This window comes from Symphalangus syndactylus, chromosome 11 (genome assembly GCF_028878055.3).
Source record: "Symphalangus syndactylus isolate Jambi chromosome 11, NHGRI_mSymSyn1-v2.1_pri, whole genome shotgun sequence".
Taxonomy (NCBI): Eukaryota; Metazoa; Chordata; class Mammalia; order Primates; family Hylobatidae; genus Symphalangus; species Symphalangus syndactylus.
The window spans coordinates 130,154,205-130,177,780 of record NC_072433.2 but is presented as its reverse complement, the minus strand read 5'-3'; the positions used below and the strand labels follow the sequence as shown (position 1 = coordinate 130,177,780).

The following is a 23,576-nucleotide window of genomic DNA, read 5'->3' as shown; positions in this document are numbered from 1 at the left end:
CTAGCTCACTTCCAACCTCCACCTCTGGGTCTCAAGCAATTCTTGTGCCTCAGCCTCCCAAGTGTCTGGGACTACAGATGTGCACCACCACACTCAACCATAATTATTATTTTAGAGACAGGATCTTGCTCTGTTACCCAGGTTGGAGTGCAGTGGCGCGATCACGGCTCACTGCAGCCTCGACCTCCTGGATTCAACACACTGCTAATCACACAAACATATGCACAGGTATCCAGACTGCAGGGCTGGAAGGGTAAAGAAGTGAGAAGCGTGCAGGGGCAGCATGTAGGAGTGAAGACAGCAAGTGCAGGCTGCTCAGCCAGAAGCTGGGCTGAGGAAGGAGACAGGATCATGGGGTGCAAGGAGCTAGGGATCCAGGAAGATGCAGCAAAGTTTCTAGGTGGGAGAAGGAGTGAAACAGCAACTTCGGTTTTCTTGACGATATGGAAGGAAAGGTCTTCTAGGGCAGAGTTAGGGTGAAGATGCCAGAGGTGGGTGAGACAGGGCTTGAAGAAGTTCATTCCTGTTAAGCACTGATACTGGAAGGAAATGAAAGAAGCCACCAGGGCCAGGCATACAACACGATGTGCCTGAAACTTCCCTTCCTTGCTGACTCGTTCGAACAGACTCAAAAACATGCTTTATGATGAGGCTAACTCCACTCTTAAAAGGAAAGCAGGTGCACAGCAATCAAGAACTGGCTGCACTAAGCTCTGTCTGAAAACACAGCTCCCTTTTTTTTTTTTTTTTTTTTTTGAGACAAAGTCTAGAGACAGGGTTTTGCCACATTGGCCAGGCTGGTCTCGAACTCCTGGCCTCAAGCAATCCCCCCGCCTTGGACTCCCAAAGTGCTAGGATTACAGGTGTGAGCCACTGTGCCTGGCCTCCTTTCATGTACTTAACTGAGTTACATGCCCAGAATAATCTGCACGGTCTGGAGGCTTGACCATTCAATCTCTATGCAATCAGAGGATACATAAATCAACTATAAACTGACTCTTTACCCAGCATTTATCTGTGAAACAGCATGAACTGGTCAGACAGAAACCTTTAGTTTCTACATCAGCCATTCCCTTAAATCGATACCAGCTTCCAGCTTGCTTATTTTGAGGCGCAGGCAAGTTAAAAAGCAGTTTCACTGTTTTTCTTCCACAGTATTAAAATCAAGTCTTTTAGCATCACCCAGTGGTTTGTTCAGTAACTGCAAGGAACAACATTTCACAGACACACACCTACAACTGCAAATGAGCACAACCTCTGAAACAGCAGAACAAATGGGCCCTTGGGACATGTACTAGGGAATGTACTCCACCAGCTTTCCTTCAAGCCTTTGACAGTCTTTGAAAGGCCATTCTGGTATGATGCTGTTAAACGCAGAATGAACCTTTACAGACTTGGAAAATACAGAAGAGACACTGAACAACCTAGACTCTTCTTAATAATTATTCTGTTACTCTAGAAAAATGTTATCTAGTGGCAAGTCTTTCATAAACTAAAATACCGTATCATTCTCTTACCAGTCTCTTATAATGATCCTAAATCCTAATCTCAGAGTAAGACCGACAGAAGGCACTCAAGATTCTCCACACTGTCTCCACGGTAGCCGACCTCATCACTGCCTACCTGATATTAGTGGTGGGTGCCTCTTTCTCTGGACAGGAGGCTCCTTAAAGACAAGACTCTCACACTTCCAACTGCTCAATAAAGTCCACCCCATCTAAGGTAACAGGACTTGGTGGACTTCTGTGTCCTCAGCCTGTTACTGCCATCCCTACTAGCTGCATGAGGCCTCCCCTCCTTGCTTTCTCCCCTCAACACCCCTCTGCCAATGATCACTTCTCTCTACAAACAGCTGCCATCTGTTCCTTTCTGATCTTATGCCTCAGACTACCCTGAAGGCAAGGCCAATCATTACTCCAACAAGACAATGCATGGCATACAGTAAGTTCTCATTAGACAGTAATACAGGATGAATTAAACATCTGGAGATTAAAGTTGTTGGTTACAACAAATGACTCCATTCATATTTGTTAGAAATTACTCAACAGACTTTAAAGGTCATTTAGCTCCTGGACCAGAAAGTCTAAATGACAGCTCCTGAGAAGACGCACAGTAAAAGGTAAGGGCCCAGGCACACAAACCAGGAAGACGGGGGTTCGCACCGTGGCTCTGCCACTTCATTCATTTTGCGGCGGATCACTCCTCACCTGGAACAGATAAGGAGCTGCACCACACTCAGCTATAGCAAAGATGAGCACGCATGTAAATACATAAGCAGACCACTCCCGGTATGATGGCCAGCTCAATACAGACATCAGAATCCCCCCTAGAAAATAAAGAGTTAATAGAGGTGGAAGGAGAAGGGAAAGCAAATGAATTTACGTGAGTTTCAGAAAACCAACAACTTTCAGCATCCCAAGAGGAAATGTTAGCCCAACTTCCTTAAAATCTTGACAAGTTTTAAACATCTTGACATATTAAAGATGTATTAATAAAGTTCTATTTCAGGCAACACTTTGGGAGGCTGTGGCAGGAAGATCACTTGAGTCCAGCAGTTCCAAGACCAGCCTGGGCAACACAGTGAGACTCTGTTGCTATAAAAATAAAAAATAAAAAAATTAGCTGTACATGGTGGTGCCTGCCTGTAGTCCCAGCTACTCAGGAAGCTGGGGCAGGAAGACCGCCTGCGCCCAAGAGATCAAGGCTGCAGTAAGCTATGATCATGCCACAGCACTCCAGCCAGAGTGAAAGAGCAAGACCCTGTCTGTTAAGAAAAAAAGTATATATTTTTAAAAAATAAAACTCCATTTTAAGAGGAATGATTTTCAGACTACTTATTGTCAAAGATTTTCTCATAAGATCCAAACACTCAAGAAACACTTAAGGTCCAGTCTTGTAACATATCACATGTACATTAAGCCTTCCATCTTGACTCATTTCGATAACCATCAACTGGAGGAGACATTAATGCTTTATGAAGTTCGTGAGCTCCTCTTCTCCCTCGCAGTGAAAAAACAGGGGTGCAAAAGCAGTTCTAATTCTTCCTAAGACCAGACCGAATTATGTTCAAGTGAATGAATCCTATTATCATTCAAAAGTCAGCTCTTATGGACAAACCAGAACTAATACCACTGCCAAATTTCTAATATCACTCTTCGCTCTACTTAATTCCTCTTTCAGCATCAACATTTTCATTTACGATTTTATTCCTAGCCTAAAGTCCAATACGCACTCTAATTATGGAGGCTAAAAGAATCAAAATGAGGAAGGCGGGCCACCAAGGACAGAGGGCAGGGAATTTCTAGGTTGAAACTTAAAGTCTGACATGCATTCCAAAGTCATTGCCATTGGTGTATCTATTTGATCTTCTTTTAGGGCATATAATAGAAGTTGGCTGTAACAACAAACTTTCCCCAGAAGCCTTCTTTTCAATTCATCATGGTTGGTATAATTTACTAAACTGTTCAGACAGCAACTTCAGGAAGATGGCCTCCCCCAGTCCATCTTTGTCACTGGAGTTGGTGGGGCTGCCTAGAACAATGTGTGTGAAAAGGCACAAAATGCCAGAACGACTCATAAAAGACACAAAATGGAAACCCGTAGTTCACTTTTGTAATAACTCACATTAAAAGGCTGAACTGAAATTCCACTCTTACGAAATCTGCTGACATATAGAAAAATGGAGTTGCTTAATAGCCTTTTTTTAAATTTTAAGACATACATGCTAGATGGTAGCTCACAAGGGCTGCCACAAATCAGCCCACTGAAACTGTTTATCAACTCAAAGGCAATACCAGCATCGTGAACTTTTATGGCATTATCAGCTATAATTATTCTTACACATATTTTATATATCAAATTCTATTTTCCTAAAATTAGGACTTAAGGGTCATATTACCATTGAAGATCCCTGAAAATGCAAGGTCAGAACTCTGATTCTTAGGGCTCAATAACTGGCCTATAATCGACATTCTGGTGGTGTTTGCTTTTCTGTCATCTTTCTAGCTGTCCAGAACATTCTCCAAGTGCTTTTCTTTTCCTCATTACCATCAATTTGGAAGAACACACACTATCTTGGTTATCTCACCAGGTGGAGGACAGCAAAGTGACCAAAATGTACCACTACCCATTGACTATAGATCAACTTATGTATCTGAAGTGGAAAGATGTAAATAATAAATGTGAGGATACAAACATCGAATCAGATGTGGACTAAACTCTCAATCCACAAGGGTGGATCCCTGTAAACGGGTGCCATGCCTTTTTAACTTAGATCACGCCACATAACCACTGCCTGTGTACCTCAGTTTGAAGACGAAGTGCAAAATATCTGAGAAACCATTTCCCCCAAGGAGGGGGGGAAAATATATGCAAGATTTATAAACTGCCAAAATAACGATCAGTTTTAGGATACACAGCCATGCTTAATGATGGGGTATGTTCTGAGAAATGTGGCATTAGGCAATTTTGTCATTGTGGGATCACATGCCTAGATGGTATAGCCAGCTACACACCTAGGCCATATGCTAGAGCCTACTGCTCCTAAGCTACAAACCCGTACAGCATGTTGTATACTGAATACCGTAGGCAACTGTAACACAGCTCACTCGTCACTAGAAATTGTTCAGTTCCATTATAATCTTATGGGACCACCGTTGTACATGCGGTCTGTTGTTGACTGAAACATCATTAAAGCAGCACATAACTGTATTTTCATTTACACTTAAATAAACACGGGCAGGGTAATTCATTAGAGAAGACCCAAACTGTAATAACTTTGTTTCTTGATCCAATGCCTTTTATGTGCAAAATCATATAAACAGGTTTTGACTAACAATTCATAATAAATGACATTGCTAGGTATTTCAACACAGTGTTTTCAGAGCTGTTCAAGAGCTCAGTTTTCCTAGTTCTCTCTCACTGGAATTTTAACTTATTTTATCGGGCAGTTGGCCGCTGTCCTTACCCAGCATTATTTATATTCTGTTAAAACAAAATATACTGTTGTATAATTTTGAAAGCAAAACATCAAATACAAAATGGCTCTATTGCTGATGTGAAAGCATCTGATACAATTTCGTCTAGTATATGAGAAATGTTCTTTAGTAAACACCCAGGAAAAGTACAATGTTCAATTTCAAACATCACATGTTCGTCAACTCCAAAGTATCTGTGCTAATGAGGGAAGCAGCAGCAAAGGCACTCCCCACGTGTCTGCCATATTCACTCTTAACAAGGGTGTCATGTTTTGCAACTACTTTCAAACACAAGCTATTAAGTTTTGGGTTTTTTGTTTTTTTTTTTTGAGACAGTCTCACTCTGTTGCCCAGGCTGGAGTGTAGTGGCATGATCTCGGCTCACTGCAACCTCCACCTCCCGGGTTCAAGCTATTCTCCTGACTCAGCCTCCTCAGTAGCTAGGATTACAGCCATAAGCTACCACGCCCATCTAATTTTTTTATTTTTAGTAAAGATGGAATTTCGCTATGTTGGCCAGGCTGGTCTTGAACTCCTCGGCTCAAGTGATCCGCCCACCTCAGCCTCCCAAAGTGCTGGGATTACAGGCGAGAGCCACTGTGCCGGGCTGTATTAAGACTTTAAAGTTTCCTTTTGTTGACTCCTACTGAACAATGGCAACCATCTCCTCTCAGACCAGTCACTAAACACAGATCCCTCTCCAACCCTCGGCAGCACAGGCCTTTTGTGTTTAGATTCATCCTTCCCTTGGGGCCAAAGTAAGTCACTGAGTGTTCAGTTCACACGCTCTCCCCTGCCGTGTCCTTCTCCTCTCAAATAACAGTTTACACTTGAAAAACAGCCAACGGAACAAAATGTTGACACATAACCTACACCAAGGAGATGGCCTTGCCACCAAGAAGGTCCAAGTAGAACCCGTTAAAGTGGATAGTTTAATATTAATCAAGAGTTTAATGTATTTCACTTCAAAATCCCTTATACGTGATTCTTTTTCTTTTAGTCGATCTGCCTTCTTAATTTCACTTCTGATGGCATAAAAACTAGTTGGCATTTATTAAGCAGACTTAACAATAGGGCAAATAGTCCAGAAATGTGGGTATTTGAAACAAATAAATTTGTTTCAAATAAATAAATTTGAGACAAAAAATACACAAATTATTCTAAGCATTTTGTGTGTGTATAACTTTTTTTTTTTTTTTTTTTTTCTAAAAAGATGAGGTCTCGGTATGTTGCCCAGGCTGGCCTCGAACTCCCGGGCTCAAGCGATCGATCCTCAAGCCTCAATCTCCACACTATCATGCCTGGCAGAAAGGAATACATTTAATGTCTAAATCATTCCCTACTCCCTCTTTCCCAATAGTTAGTAACACAAATACCACTGTCTCAGTAGACACAGTTAGATACTAATGCAAGTCAAACTCTATTATAACCCACATCAAGAGGTCTTTTAATGGAACGAGACTTTCACTCAGTTAAATGCTGCTTAAAATAAGTGGGCCTACACTTAAAGGTGTGCCCACTAAAGGGAATTTGTGGTAGTGGATCTGACTTGTAACAAATTCGGTATATTTTACCACTTTTATAAAGTAAATCCCTAAGTAGGAGAATAAAACAACAAAAAAAAATTTCAAACAATGCCATTCTCCCTAATCCCTATATGATGCCAAGGATTATTTAATGTGACGCTATTGCTCTACTATCTCACAAGACTCCTGAAACTGTCAGCAACTGCGTTCTGTTTATCGAAGGCTCAACAGACTGAAAAAAATTACATATTTTTAAAGAAACTACACTTTTGCTTAGAAAATTAAAACATCTTCATAACTGACCTAACCAAAATAGGATTAAAAAAAAATCTGTTGGGGAGGGGTTTACACTACGTTCATACAAAAATAATTACGTGGACTGTGTGTAGCAAGGCTTTCCTCTACTACAAGTCATTAAGAGGCCCTTACTTTCAGTGTTTGACAAAGCTACTTCAATTAGACTTTAACATATACAGAACATAACAAACTATATATCAAACTAAATTTAAAGTCATATGACTAAGTAGAATGTTTTAAAACATTTTCTTTCTTACTTTAAATAAAGATTGAGAAAATCTCCCTAGGATGGGAGGTTTTCCCTTGTGGAGCAATTTTAGAAACAAAACTATAATATTTTCAGCTGGGCGTGGTGGCTCATGCCTGTAATCTCAGCACTTTGAAAGGCTGAGGCGGGAGGATCACTAGAGGTCAGGAGCTCGAGACTAGCCTGGCCAACATGGTGAAACCCCGTCTCTACTAAAAATATAAAAATTAGCTGGGCATGGTGGTGGGCACCTGTAGTCCCAGCTACTCGGGAGGCTGAGGCAGAATTGCCTGAACCCAGGAGGAGAAGGCTGCAGTGAGCCGAGATTGCGCCACGGCACTCCAGCCTGGGCGACAGAGTGAGACCCCCTCTCAAAAAAAAAAAAAAAAAACTCATGACTTCAAACTTGGAATGCACATTTTTAAGAGCACCACACCATGCATTTCTCATTATTGGTTAAAAAAAAATTTTTAACTTAGTAATCTATACAAAAGCTTACAGAATCTTTTTGTTTTGTTTTATTTTGAGATGGAGTCTCGCTCTATCGCCCAGACTGAAGTACACTGGCGCCATTTCAGCTCACTGCAAGCTCCGCCTCCCAGGTTCACGCCATTCTCCTGCCTCAGCCTCCCGAGTAGCTAGGACTACAAGTGCCCGCCACCACGGCCTGCTAATTTTTTGTATTTTTTTTAGTAGAGACGGGGTTTCAATGTGTTAGCCAGGATGGTCTCGATCTCCTGACCTTGTGATCCACCTACAGTACCAGTCCTTGCAATAAATACATTCTGAAAGCTGTGTTCAAGTAATCACCGGGCCTGAGTGCGGTGGCCCACGCCTAGAATCCCAACACTTTGGGAGGCTGAAGCGAGCAGATCACTTGAGGTCAGGACTTTGAGGCCAGCCTGGCCAGCACGTTGAAACCATATTTCTATTAAAAATACAAAAAAAGATAGCCGGACGTTGTGGCATGTGCCTGTAATCCCAGCTACTTGAGAGGCCAAGGCAGGAGAATCACTTGAACCCAGGAGGCAGAGGCCGTAGTGAGCGAAGATCATGCCTCTTGCACTACAGCCTGAGCAACAGAGTGAGACCGCATCTCAAAAAAAAAAAAAAAAAAAAAAAAAAAAAAAAAAAAAAAAACCCAAAAAAAACACCTGGCTTTAAAAAAATATATATGAAGCCCAAAATAACGATGTCTGGCCTATCATTTCCTCATTTAAGAAAACTTCAGAACAACAAGAGTACCTGAGATAATGTATTTTGTATAAGGAATAAAATACTCTTAAAAATATATATATACATTACTTGCTATCATCCTACTGCCACCCAAAGAACCTGTTTTATTTTTTACACAATTCTGACCATCCATAGAAGGGTGTGCATTTGGCAGCTTGCTGCTACATCCTGGTAATGGAGGTTGTCAGGTGCTCCAAAAGGTCACATCAGAAAGTATTACAGAAAGCCTAAACCAGCCGGGCGCAGTGGCTCACGCTTGTAATCCCAGCACTTTGGGAGGCCGAGGCGGGCGGATCACGAGGTCAGGAGATTGAGACCACGGTGAAACCCTGTCTCTACTAAAAATACAAAAAATTAACCGGGCGTGGTGGCGGGCGCCTGTAGTCCCAGCTACTCGAAGAGGCTGAGGCAAGAGAATGGCGTGAACCCAGGAGGCGGAGCTTGCAGTGAGCCGAGATTGCGCCACTGCACTCCAGCCTGGGCGACACAGCGAGACTCTGTCTCAAAAAAAAAAAAAGAAAGCCTAAACGAAATAGCTTATTTTAACTTGGCTACTAGGGTGAGATTCTGAAGATCTGGCTACCAGGCTTGGTAGAATCCAACCTTACGACACAGCTTCTGCTTCTTAGGTATGTACAGTCACGAGCGGTGTAACAACATTTCGGTCAACAATGAACCGCATGTATGATGGTCCCACAAGATTCTAATGGAGCTGAAACGTCCTGCTGCCTAGTGACGTCTTGATGCTCCTGACCCTGTGCAGGCCCAGGTGAATGTTTGTGTCTTAGTTTTTAAGTTTAAAAAGTTAAAAACAATTTTTAATATAAAAAACCTTATAGCAAAATAAGAATAAAAAGGAAGAAAATATTTTTGTATAGCTGTAGTGTGTGTTTTAAGCTAAGTGTTCTTATGAAAGAGTCAAAAAGTTTAGAATTTTTAATTTAAAAGTAAAATAAAAAGTAAAAAAGTTACAGTAAGTTAAGGTTAATTTCTTATTGAGGAAAAATTTGTAAATCAACGTAGTATAGCCTAAGTGTTGAGTGTTTATAAAACTCGGCTTTGCTCAGTACTGTCCTGGGCCTTCACATTCACTCAGCACTGACTCATCCAGAGCCACTCCAGTCTTGCGAGCTCCATTCATGGTGAGTGCTCTATACAGCTGAAGCACTTTTCATCTTTTATACCATATCTGTACTATATTTTTTCTATGTCTAAATGTGTTCAGGCACCCAAATACTTAGCACTGTGTTACAACTGCCTACAGTATTCAGTAGTAACACGCTGGACAGGTTTGCAGCCCGGGAACCACCGGCTGCACCACTAGCCTAAGGCTCTCCCATCTGTGTTGGGTAGTACCCTCTGATGTTAACATGCACATCTCAAAACACATATCCATCATTAAGCAACATGCGGTTATGTGAGCACACATACCTCTTTCATACCCTGCTGTATTTCTGACATTCTACTGTAACTTTTTAAAAACAATCTGTGAATTATGCAGCTTTCTATTTTTATTGTGAATTGTTTCTACTTTGGAGCCTTAGCACTCTAAAATAAAATATTAACTTTGGGCTGAACTCAACATTTTTCTCTTCCTTTCAAGAGCTGACCTTGGTGTATCAAAATTCTGAATAAAATCTATTTACTCAATGCAAAACAGGCATTAAAAAAAACATGTTATTTCACAAAATGCTTTCTTAGATCTTAGGAAATATAAAAAAGGAGCACACAGTGACTACAAATCAGGATTATCATACCAAAGGTATATCACAGAAAAAGTCCATTATACATTCACACCATGGAGCAGAATTACTTGAACAAAAGGCAAGAAATGGAAATGTAACTTGTCAACAGAAAAGAACTGCTAACAGACAAGGATCTTTCACTTAACATAAAGTTATAACAACCCTCTCCTCCCATTTGTTTCTATATCGTCTTATTTTTAGAGAACATTTAAGACATAGGCATTCTTCAGACAGTGCTATTAACACACAGGTAATCTGCCACTGTTATGGGTAACACTCTATCACAGTCTATAAGCCCAGTTGAGGAGGTCTGCTCCTATTTTCACTCTAGATTTGTATCTTTTCAACTATACCTGCAATCTTTATGGCTACAGGATCCTCTGAAACTGGAACAAGCCCTTCTTTGACTTCAACCTGCTTTTCAGAAACCAGGGGAGATATGGCGGGAGGGGAATACTTAGTTTCCACATAAGCCACCGACGAGGAAGAAGAGGGCTTAGAATCGTGAAAGAGACTGGCCCAGGACTTGGGCTGGCTGACAGGAAGGGTGCCTGATGCAGAGCCTGTGCTGTCAGCAGGAGGTGATGCACTCTCGGGTTTGGTCGGGTCCAAGTCTATGCTTTCCGTGGTATGCAACTCCACCCCGTTGGTAGCTGTGCCCTCACCCGAGGATTCAAGTATTTGTCCATTAGCAACTCCAAGGTTTTCAGTAGTATCGGTACCAACGCAGGGCTGAGCCCCAGCTGTCCTTGAGAGGGTGTCTCTGCTAGCCTCTGCAGGGAAGCAGGACTGACCAAAATCAGCCCCAGGGCCCCCCTCCGGCTGCCCTGCAGTCCTGGTGTCACTGCCGACTGCTCCGGGGAAAGGACTGTCAGGCACAGTGTCACTGACAGAGTCCGTGGAGTTCTGGGGGCTGTTACAAGTCCTGGGCGTAACTGACGGGGGCATGTCACCCATAAATTCTGCATCCTCTGCACTGACACTGTTCGGGACTGCTGAATTAGCATGGCCATTGACCAGGGCTTCTGTGGAAATACTATCATCGCCACCATCTTTCAAATAGCTGTAATATCCAGGTGGCCGCTTTTTCTTCTTTTTACGCTCCCTTTGTCCAAGACCACCTGAGACACCATCATTTTCCAAAACTTCCGCCTCCACATTAGAACTTCCATCCAAAGCGAGGGCAGAACCTGCGTATTGGCAGTCGATGGAGCCATAGCTTGCTTCTTTAGTGATACCATCAGGGGTTGTTTTGGAAGTTGTACAACCGAGAATAAATTCAGGGGCCTGAGGGTTCAGTGTGCTTGAAATACTGTAGCTGGGGTTTCTCGGCAAAGTGTCACTAGGTTCAATGACTTCATCGACACCAAACTCAATTCTCTGATATTCTTGTCCTGTTTAGAAAGAAAACTATTAGTTAAGAACACAGTTCTACAAACTCTAAGTACCAGTAATTACGCACTTTCTCTTTGAAAATGAGAACCTTAAATTCTCTTCCTAATCAACAAATCTATTACGTCCTTTACTTACGCTGAACAATTTGCTGAAAATGAAACAACTATAAAATTATTATTTAATTTGGGAATATGAAAAGCAGAAACCTGTACTTATCTTTCTAGCTAAGGAAGGCTTTCAGAAGGTAGAAATTAAAATAAATTTGTAATAAAAAGCAAATATTTTGCCAGTTTAAAAATACCCCTCAATGGAATCTGACTTTCTTATAGCTGCCTTATGCTTGAGATAAAGGAATATGTATTTTGGACAACTTAAATTTTAAAAGATCATGACAACTAACTTAGGGACTTAAAACATGGTTAAATCAGCTTCTCTAGTTAACGTGATTTGATTAATTCCAAAAACATGAACTACGCAAAGAATCCTGTACATACTGGATAGCAGAAATTAGAAAGTATAAATTTAAAAACAAACAAAAAAAGATGCCAAAAAAAGATTCAACAACAACAACAACAACAAAGAACCCTATATATAAAAGCGCACTTCAGAGCACTCTTCTGAATTCTCTCTCTCTTGGTCTCCTCTACTGGTAACCTTCAATTATGTCTGAAAAATGCCCTGACATGAACACATGCAAATGTCCTCTAAATAAATTCACACTGGATTAACTCCATCGGTGGTAAAGCCTTCCAAAAATACCAAAAGAAAAAGTTAGAATTGTGAACTTTTAAATATCTCTTGGGAAGTCTTCAATACTTCCTTCCCAGTTAACCGCAATCCACATATTTCATTCATGCTAACACAGACGTATTTTTACACTTTACATCTCTGAAATCAGGTTAAGTTTTAGAATCAATTGTGTCTTTTAACAGACATGAAGCATCAATGTCACCTTATATTTGATAAAAAAAAGTTACACATTTTGAAGTTAAGGGAAGGACACATGCCTTATATTTCACCTTTAACGCATAAAGATTTCTTCCAGGCTAGCATTAAGGGGCAAACTTTTTTTTCAAGGCATCTATCTCAAGAAAAGAAACTAATACCCAAAGAACGGTGTTCTACTGCAGAGAACTGAATATATTTTACCTTGGAAGGACCCCTAGAAGTCTTTTTGTAGAAGAAAAAATACAGACCCTGAGAGGGGTCAGTTACATGCAAGTGAGTGGGCAGGAGGCTGGAGCTACACAGCCTCCTGAGGCCTCCTGAATCTTCGTATGCTTTGGAATCACAGCCCCCCACTGTGAGGGGTGAGGGGTGGTGGCAGGACAATCCTGCCCCAACAACAGAAAGTTCCTGGAAAAGAACACCGATGACGATTACACCTAACAGCAAGTTTATGTATAAAGTCACGACCATCTAATTCCTTTGGCTACGATTTATTTTTTGTTTCCTCACTTTGAAAAGAATTATCAAGGGGAAATGAATTTATTATCATATATGTAGGGGCTGACTGTTCATTTTCGTTCCAGGCATCCCCTGTTCCCTGATGTTCTGGGGCTGTCAAGGCTCCCCGGATTGAAACGGGTGTGCCTGGGGAAGAACGCTCCACGTGAAGCCTGCCCTTTGAAGGCTGTGAAATCACATTTGAAACTAGAACGTGTTGTGCCATTCTGCTTATGCAAGACTGATTATTTCTAAGACACAGATGTGCTGTCCACATCTCAATTTTCAATCTTATCAGAACATAAAACATTCTAGAATGTGATGTAACGTGAACAGAACCATTTCAGTATGTTATAGTTAGTGTCAAACATTTACTCAATGCCATGTTTGATCATCTCACTAGAAGGCAGATTCCCAGCCAGCACAGTTCCTCTTCTTATCGAGGAACACTCACAATGGACGCAAGTGCCTTGCACGGCATGGCAGAGAGCTCAGAGCCCCATCTGCCAGGCAGATCAAGTGCAGGAAGGCCTGCATGCTTGGCTTCAACAACCCAATCAATACATTAGGAAGATGGAAACTCAACACTCAGGTAATGCAGGCAGAGGCTCATAAAACCATGAATCCTAACACAGCATTTCTCCAAGGTTGCTCACTGCAGTACATGCAGTAGAGTGGCCTGGACTACAAGGCAGGCGGCGAGGGAGGGAAATATACAGAGATTAGTAACACAAGGGCCCTGTTCAAAGTTCACATTTATTAGGGAGACAAATACAAACAACTGAGAATGAAAACATGGAGGGAGGAGAGAGAAGGCTGTGAATAGCTTTAGAAAAAGGATTCTTCTGGATGCAGGAAACAGTGATCAACTTCTATCAGAAACTAGAGAGGTCAGTGGAACTTGATGGATCACTGAATTGCTAAGGGCGGGGTGAAAGAGTGCTATCTCAACCTTTAGGAACATCTAAAACAGGTAGTGCTTGAGGTGAAGGACAACCATTCACCTTGATGTGATTATTACTTGTTGTATGCCTGTATGAAAATATCTCATGTGCCCCATACATATGCACACCTACTATGTACCTACAAAAATTAAAATATAAAAAAATTTAAAAACACAAAAATAGAAAAGGCTGAGATGTAAAAGGGAAGCCACGATGAGGTGCCTCTGCAAAGGGCTTGCTGCAGCTGGAGGTGGTGGTAGGGAGCAGAATAAAGCATCCTAAACCATTCATCCAGCAAATGTACTGAGGGCTTACAACATTCCAGATACTACAGGCACAGTGACAGACAGACAGAAATGGACCCTGCCATCAGCAGCTGAGCAGGCTGGAAAGGGAGGCAGGTCCATGACAGTGCCCACAGGCTCTGTACAGTCGAACAGGCACTGGAAGAGAAACTAATGTCATGGAAACACACGATACCCAGAAAGGCTGCAGAGAAAAGCAGGCCTGTCACTAACTGCAAACTGGTGGCAAGATTCCAGTCATGTTTTTGGCAGAAAAAAGGCAGGACTTAGAAGGAAGAGAGTAAAGAATGGAGAAAAAGGGCCAAGAAGCAGTCACTGAAAAAGGCAGGCGGGTTGGAAGGAGGGAGGGGGAAGCAGAACTCCAGAGGCTGGGGGAGCTGGTGGTGCCCACTGCACAGGGAAGAGGGTGAACTCAAAGAAGTGATGTGCATGGGAAAATCATGGCGCATTTGTAAGCACTGGTTCAACATGAGCAGCATGCTCACTACGTGCAAAGCACACAGTGACAGGGGAAGTCCCACTGACTCAGATGCCTGAGAGGCTGACATCAGCCGATTAAAAGGTGGCTCAGTAGGCTGAGCAGCCCGACTTTCGGGTCCCTCAAGCTTCAGCTCTTTCCCTTATGGTCTCCCACATTTCTTATAAATCTAAAATGTTAGATATAATCACTCCCTGATGTTACTGGAGATAAAACCTTTGGTTAGTCTTTTCAAGGTTTCTATTGAAGCCTAAACTCTAATTAAAACCCCTTTCATAAGTCTGACCATGCTAACTGAACAGGGAATCCAAACCCCTAACTCTCAAAGAAAAAGTTTGGCATCAGTTTCCTGGAGGCCAGTAAGGGCCTTTAAAGTGATTCAGATTGAAAAATGATCTAGACAGGTTTGAACCGTGCAAGGGCAGCCTGCAATCAATAATTAAACGACCTTGTTGGTATTCCAACACTGGGTACTTAAGCAATACAAAATCATCGCACCTCCATAAGCACCATCTTTGGCAATCAGCTTAGTGCCTGTGATGGAGACCCAAAAAAGTAACAGACTAGGAGGTGAAGAGGTAACCTGAGTTCCCAAGAGTCAGCGACAGACCAGGACATGAATGTGAACTGCAAGAACAACAGATGCCAGCTGCCCCTTAGTTTACAAAGAATACAGGCTCAGAAGCTAGCTGGAGCTGGAGGCAGCAGGCTGCTTAGCAACAAGACCCAAAGTTCACTTCAACTCCACCATGTGCTGATGAAGAGTAACATACCTGTTGCACTCAGAACTGTTAGGCAAAAAAGAACTCAACCATTTCCTAAACTACATCTTAAATGGCTGGCACTCCGAAGCACAGGATACACTTTAAAACCAACTCACTAGTCAAAGTGATTCAGCGATTGAATACATTACAGTTTACAGCAAAAACTTCAAGCTGCAAAGAAATGTTTATTCAAATGGGAAACAATGTTTACAGGTAGCCTGCCCACCCAGCACCTATGGCCGAATTCCCTTCAGGGAAATAAGGAGAGAACTAGCTTACCATCAGGTAGTTTATCCACAGCCTGTGTGCCACACAGAACTGTTCCACTGTATGGAGGAAGCTGCACAAGGAATCAGAAAACAAATTTTAATTCAACAAAATGTTAAAACCAACACTTACCATTTAATTAAGGCAACAATTCATTAAAACTCTTAATCCATACAACTTTGCATGCCATTACTTTTAGCAGAATAACATACATGAAGAGTCAGTGCAATCTAAATCATCTTCATTTAAGGAAAAAAACACAATAGAAATGCTTTCAAATATTTATCACAATTAAACAGATCCGAAAATGAAGCCAAAAGGAAAAAAATGAACTCCAATGGACATGTAAATCAGCTACAATAAAATGCTTATGATACATCCTTCTTTCCACAGGATGTTAGTGACTGACCATCCAGACCACAGACACTTTTGTTTGCGCACTAGCGAAGATGGCTCTTCCTGACTGCACTTCTTATTCACGATCACTACATTGCAACACAGCAAGGCGAGGCTGGGACCAAGTCCGTGGTCGGAGAACAGATGAAAGCGCACTATAAACAAAAAGCCTGGTGACTGCAGCTCCCTTTTTATCACAGTGCCTTAATTAACTAAATTAACAGCTAAAAGTCACATTCGTTGTTTGGTAGACAGAAAGCAGAATGGGAGCTGTCTGACCTGTTTGTAAAAAGCTGAAAGGTTATCTCAAAAATAACTTAAAATTTTCTTCTTCCTAGCTATTCCGTAACATTTATTTAAGAGTTGGAAATGCTTCCAATGGACACATTGGGTGTAAGAAAGTTTTAGGAAGGGGCCGCGCATGGTGGCTTATGCCTGTAATCCCAGCACTTAGGGAGGCTGAGGTGGGTGAATCACTTGTGGTCAGGAGTTCTAGACCAGTCTGGCCAATATGGTGAAATCCTACCTCTACTAAAAATACAAAAAATCAGCTGGGCATGGTAGCAGGCACCTGTAATCCCAGCTACTTTGGAGGCTAATGCAGGAGAATCGTTTGAACCTGAGGGGTGGAGGTTGCAGTGAGCAGAGATCGCGCCACAGCACTCCAGCCTGGGCAATAGAGCAAGACTTTGTCTCAACAAAACAAACAAAAAAACAGACCCGTCTCTACTAAAAAATACAAAAAATTAGCTGGGCATGGTGGCGGACGCTTGTAGTCCCAGCTACTCAAGAGGCTGAGGCAGGAGAATGGCATGAACCCGGGAGGTGGAGCTTGCAGTGAGCTGAGATAGTGCCACTGCACTCCAGCATGGGCAACAGCGCGAGACTACATCTCAAAAAAAAAAAAAAAAAAAAAAAAAGTTTAGGAAGAAAAGGGGTAAGGAAAGCAGAGAGACAAACTGCTACCTGAGGGCAGAACAAAAGAACAAAAAGACATTCTGGTGCAGCACTGCCCAAGTCTGTTCACTGCAATACAATGCCCAGTGCAGGAATGGCCCTAGGGCCGCAAAGTTCAGAGGCTCCCGGATGAGTCTCATGCCCAATACTGTATGAGAGCTGCTGCTTGATTGGCTTCCTCAGCTGATTTCTCCAACGAGATCTCAGTACACCAATTCAATAATCACAGCAATAAAAGCTTCTCTCTGCAAGTAACCCAGTAAGTTCTCTTCCCAGAGAATTATGACAAACAGGAAAACACAGGGCAATTCAAAGAAGCCAACACCTTCAGGAGATGACAGTTGCACTTATCTCCACCACCAGGGGGCAACCTAGTACTCATCACGTTGACACCCAGGAGAATGCATTCTGTATGCCGAGATGGGCTACACTAGCCTTGGCACCCGCAATGCAAAGACCATTCCACACACCAGCATTGACGCTGGCAGGCACCTGGAGCAGAGAGGTGGGTCTATAAGGGCAGTGGACACAGCGGCCACGTGTGTCTCAGGAAGCCTCCAATCTCGTTCAAAACCCTCTGTGGTCACAAAAGACAGTTTAGAAACTGATACATAGAATGCCCTCTCTTTTTCTGTTAATGACACTAGGATGCCCCCTGGTGACAGAAAGCTGTATTATTTTAAGGCATGAAAAGTGTTTTGAATCACTATTTTTACACAAAATCATTGTAACATCAAGAAATCATCTTTTTCTGAATCAAAACAGTTTCATCACTATTGTATCAATGTTCTCTTCACACTTCCGGTATTCTGTTCTGCTTGGGGAAGAGAGAATGCTGAAGAAAACCTCCAGACCCGAGAGAGTGCAGCAGGCCAGGAAGACGCACAATTCGGAGAAGGGACCTCTTCACCCACCCATCCACTTCAAAAGCCAGTGCAAGGAAGAGAGCTGTTAGAACCCTGCTCACCATCTTCCGGCTGCCCCCCTCCTCAACATTCAACCACGGGGTGTGAACACTCACTTACCTTCCAGCCACTCCCACAACACGCAGAAGAAAACCCCAGCAATAGGGAAAAATACACAGATGACGCTGAGGACAAGCCAAGTGGAGAGGTGGGGCCAGTAATGCCAGGTGGCGCTGACTGAGGGTGGAGAGGCTGGACCAGTGACACCAGGTGGCACTGACTGGGCACTCAGGGTGTTCCAGGCGAACATCCTGCTCCTCAACAACTCTGGGGAGGAGGTCCTGTTATTGTGGCCCTCTGACAGATGAAGCCAGGCAACACTGCTAGTATGAGGCACAGCAGGGATCCGGTGAGATGACCACCATCAAACTCCCAGATGACACTGCCACCTTCCGTAAGCATGCTCAACACACTTACTCTGATTTGCTAAGCTGATAAAAGAGTGCACCTGCAGGAATGCCAGATGGGTTGTGGCACTCTGGAAATGTGTGTGTTTTACTCCACAGGCACACAGCACCTTTCATTCAACAAACCTACCTCATACATCAGATGCCCTTAGTCTGTGGGAACTGGATATCCAAATACAAAACAGAATAAAAATGCAAGGATGGTTCGAAGTTCACTCATGAACTATGTAATTATTTGTAAGAATACAAAGTTCAAAAATCAAAGCAAGGACATAAAATTCCCTACACAAATGCAAAGTGAGCAATGGAAAAAACTGTTATCTATTAATAGCTATGCTAAACACACAGTCTGAAAACAGTGCTGCAGCCTTGTGAAAAAGAAAAGGATACTTGGGCCCGTGGCTAGGAAGGTCATGTTCTGAAGTCTCCCTCTGGAATTACCTGTGTGTTCTGCTTTCCGTCTCAAAGACTCTACTGAATCACAAAAGCCCTCCTTTAAAATCCCATTAAGACGCCAAATTAGGCCAGGCGCGATGGCTCACGCCTGCAATCCCAGCACTTTGGGAGGCCGAGGCGGGTGGATCACAAGGTCGGGAGATCGAGACCATCCTGGCTAACACGGTGAAACCCCGTCTCTACTAAAAATACAAAAAATTAGCCGGGCGAGGTGGCAGACGCTTGTAGTCCCAGCTACTCAGGAGGCTGAGGCAGGAGAACGGCATGAACCCGGGAGGCGGAGCTTGCAGTGAGCCGAGATCGCACCACTGCACTCCAGTCTGGGTGAGAGAGCGAGACTCCGTCTCAAAAAAAAGAAAAAAAAAAACACATCAAATTAAGAACTGTCTTTAGTCTCCACTCTCCATGAGTACCCACACACACCCACGCCACACAAACTGCCCACTGCCAACACTACGTCATCGGGGGCTTATTTACTCGGTCATGGTTGGGACGTGTGCTACTTCCAAAGCTGAGATTCTGGAAACTTGAAAGAATGGTGAGCATTTCCTCTTTCTTTCTGAACATAAATAACAGGATTACGACTGAGGTTTAAACATGCTTATTATATAAGCTGACTGCATTTTTTCCACTGGAGAAAATCATTTTTAAATCACTGGAGCACAACTCTAGAAAAGATGCCAGCTACCTTTCACCTGAATTCGTTACTCCTGATTCCACTGATTTACTAGCCACCCTATCTTGCCAGTGGCAAGCTGCCAAGCAAGCAAACTGAAAGACAAACCAGCCCTCCGCTGGCAGGAGGCGCTTCTGCAGGATGGTAGAACGCGCTTTCATCTTAGCATCCCACACTTCTTAATTTTGGTTTTTCAATTCATGGCCCCAAGTAGAGAAAACAATGTTTTATCAAGCTCCTAATAGCCGAGAAAAAGCATATGAAAAATTCGGCTAGACTGTAACTTATGCCACGGCCACATGGTAGTAACACTGCATGTTTCAGCGGCAATTATGTTACCTGAGAGATAAAAGGCCAAACTGTGCTGTCGAAGTGACACGCCCTCCCCTCGCCACTCACACACCCACAGGTCCAAGTGACATGCCCTCACCACTCACACACACACAAGTGAAATTGACACACTCTCGCCACTCACACATCCACCACAGGTCCAAGCGACACGCCCTCGCCATTCACACACCCACAGGTCCAAGGGACACGCCCTCGCCACTCACACACAAAGTCAAAGTGACACACTCTCACCACTCACACACCCACCACAGGTCCAAGTGACACGCCCCCGCCATTCACACACTCATAGGTCCAAGTGACATGCCCTCGCCACTCACACCCACAGGTCCAAGTGACATGCCCTCCCCATTCACGCACACACAAATCAAAGTGACACACTCTCGCCACTCACACACCCACAGGTCCAAGTGACAAGCCCTCGCCATTCACACACCCACAGGCCCAACCACATGCTGCCCCATGAAAGTGAGTTCCTGTGTAATGATGTGCTATTATAATTCAGACTCCTGAAGACTGGGGAAAACAGCTCCATCCGATTATGTTAATAAGCCTGCATCTCCCTTTTGCAGGTTACTGTGATTTTGATAAACTCTTTTTATATCCCTCCAAACTTCACCGTATGCTCAAAAATAAGAAAAACAGAAAAGCCCAAATAAGCCCAGACACACTATGAGTGCTGAAGCTCGAGCTCATTTTCATGAGACAGTCACATCTTCTGTGAATAAAAGGTTTGGCATAACTTACCATCTGTACCCTTGTCATCCATTTCTACTAACATCTGTTACTCACTACTTATGGGACCATACATTAGCTGATTTCCCAACATTTCCGTGACGTGAATAAGCATTCTGCATTTTTTCAATTTAAAAAACAAAATAGAGACAAAAGAAATGGGAGGCCTAAAAGGAAAGAACGTGCCCAAGCCCTCCGAGCCTGTGGAAGTGGCAGAACTGAAGCGACCCCAGGCCTTCAGACTGGAAATACGGTGCACTTTTCACTTTCCTATCACATGAAAACTCAAGCTGTCTACTCACTTGCAAACAGGCACACACCCATCCACATGTGTACACACTTGAGAAAACCTGTAGCAACTAAACGTATGGTAACATCGGTGTTACGTGGGAAAAAATGCAAAATCCCCTTACTTTAAAACACACACACACACACAGATTACCCAGGCCTGGCGGCACACACCTGTAATCCCAGCTATTCAGGGGCTGAAGGGTGAGAACCCCCCTGAGGCAGGGCGGGGGGTCAAAGTTGCAGTGAATTGTGATTGCACTCTGCACTCCAGCCTGGGCAGAGTGAGACCCTGTCTCGAAAAAAAGAAAAGAAAAGAAAAAATAGAAATAAAAAAATAAAATAAAACGTGTGGTGTTTCTATAGAGATAAGCAATAGGCCCACAGAATAGCACACTCGCAACCAGGGGGGATGCGCTGACCAACAGGGCTGACTGGACAGCTAAGGGCTGAGTTCCCCATGAATGGTGAGGAAGCACCTGCCAGGGCCACAGGGGCAGGGAGTTCGATGCCACCTCACACATACACAAAATTCAGGGCCTCAATTTCAGCTTATTACACCTGAATCATGAAAACAAAATCTGAAAACTTTTAGAAGAAAACAGACAAATGTCTTGGTTATCTCAAGGATGGGAAGAATTTCCTAAAGATATTTTTAAAACTAAAAATCCACAAACTATAAGGAAAAAAAAATCAATTCAGTTGACATTAAAGTTAAAAGTGTACTCCTCTTATCCAACAACAACAACAAAAAAAACCGAACCCCAAAAAGATGCCTAACATGTGAAGCTTAAAGCCCTCATTCTAGGAACAGACGCCTGTAAAACCAAACACTAATCCTAAAATCAGTAAGAAAAAGATAAGCTACTTGATTTAAAAATACGGACAAGGGATAGAAATCAAGTAATTCACAGCAGAGGACATCCGTTTTGCCAGTAGACACGGGAAGATAATGAAATAGTATCCAGCTGTTTGTAATCTGGGAGATGTAAATTAAAACAATGAGAGTCCATTTACCACACATCAGATTCACAAAAATTTTAAATATGCCAACATCAAGAGTTAGCAAGAATTTTTTTTTTTTTTAATACGAGCAAGAAAACTCCCATGCACTGCTGATGGGAATGCAGACTGTTAAAATCCTAGATAGCAAACGAGCAGTCTCTAGTGAAACTAAAGAGGCTCAGTCCACAGAACCCAGTAATTCCACTCCCAGGTCTGTGTCCCGGAGGCGCCCACAGAGGGGCACAAGGAGACATGATAAAATACATTGAGTGCAATATTTTTAACAGCTGAACTAGAGACCTAAAAGGCCCTTGACAGGAAAATACGTAAGTAAATTGCACTGTGTTCAATGAGTGGTACTGAGCACTGGAAATCAAAGAACAAGGACAAATTTCTCAGCATAAAGAATACAACGTTAGCTTAAAATAAACGACAAAGTGAATATAGTATATCATTTACGTGACACTTTAAAGCACATAAAACACTACAATTGACTATGGTGATATACACGTATATGATAAAAGGTGAAAACCAGTCAGGACCAATATTTCCGAATTTCAGCAGAGTAGTTACTTCTGCGGAGAGATGGGAGAGAGGTCCAAAGAAGGCTTCGATTGCCTCTGTAATGCTTTATTTGCTTTTCAAAGCCTAATAAAGTAAATAAAGCAAAATGTCAAATCAAATGTCAGTCAAATCTAGCTGGTGGGTTGAGGCATTTCTCATATTAGTCTCCATACTTTTCTCTACATTGGAATTCTTTATTTAAAAAAAACAAATTAAAATAGAAACATAACTATTAATTGTATCTACCCACGTACTCACTAAAACACAGTTTTGTCTTACCTCAACTGAAGACCGAGGAGTCACAAAAAATTGATTGAATTCATCAGGGCTAAAATCTCCAAAAATATACTGAAAAAAAAAAAAAAAAAAAAAAAAAAGAGAGTCACTGATCGCATAAAAGATACAAATTATCTACTTTGAGAAAAAATGCTACATATTTTAACAATGCTATGCAACATTTGGGCCATAACCCCCAAGACCCTTTCTCAATTCAACAGAGGATCTGCAACTCAGAATTCTAGGTTGTTTATATAAAAGAAATACTACTGAACCTTTCCTACAAATTGTCAAAAAACACTATGATAAAGCTTATTTTGAAACAAGTCAATTTTGTATGCCAAACTTGTCGAGTCCTGCTTGCAGGACAGTTTTATTGGTTCACAAATACTGCCAGTTGTTCCATTTACCTTTCTGCTGACTCATGCCACTACCTCCATTTCCGTTTTCTCTGCCAAACATACTAAAGAAAAGCAGAAAACGTGGTTCAAATGGGAAGACAAGGAAATCCAAAAAAGGAAAACGTTAATGATCCTGATTAATGATCTCTAAAAATATTTATATAACTTTTTAGTTTAAAAATGCATTTCCACAGGATACACAGATACACATATTGTCAGACAGACACAGCCCCTGTTGCAAGCCCTGATTTCACGGAATTCAGAATGTGACTTTCTGGAAAACGAAGTGGTTAAACTGCATGGATGTGAGTCTGGCAAGTGCCTACCAGTTCCAATTCTCCAAGAACAAGTGCCTACCCGTTCTTGCTTCAAGAAACAAGTCACTGAGGCCTGGTGCAGTAGCTCACGTCTACAATCCCGGCACTATGGGAGGCTGACATGGACGAATCACTTAAGGTCAGGAATTCGAGACCAGC

The 23,576-nt window shown here is 42.5% G+C and overlaps 1 protein-coding gene across 1 annotated transcript in view; it reads right to left on the bottom strand.

Moving 5' to 3' along the window:
- The window catches only part of USP10 (ubiquitin specific peptidase 10), an 82,662-nt gene that overhangs the window by 23,793 nt on the left and 35,293 nt on the right, over positions 1–23,576 (bottom strand). Inside the window, exons 2-4 of the mRNA XM_055299752.2 lie at positions 22,703–22,771; positions 15,639–15,699; positions 10,381–11,421 (exon numbers count right to left, since the gene is read on the bottom strand). Coding sequence (XP_055155727.1) covers positions 10,381–11,421; positions 15,639–15,699; positions 22,703–22,771 — 1,171 coding nt within the window. The remainder of the gene's footprint in view (positions 1–10,380; positions 11,422–15,638; positions 15,700–22,702; positions 22,772–23,576) is intronic.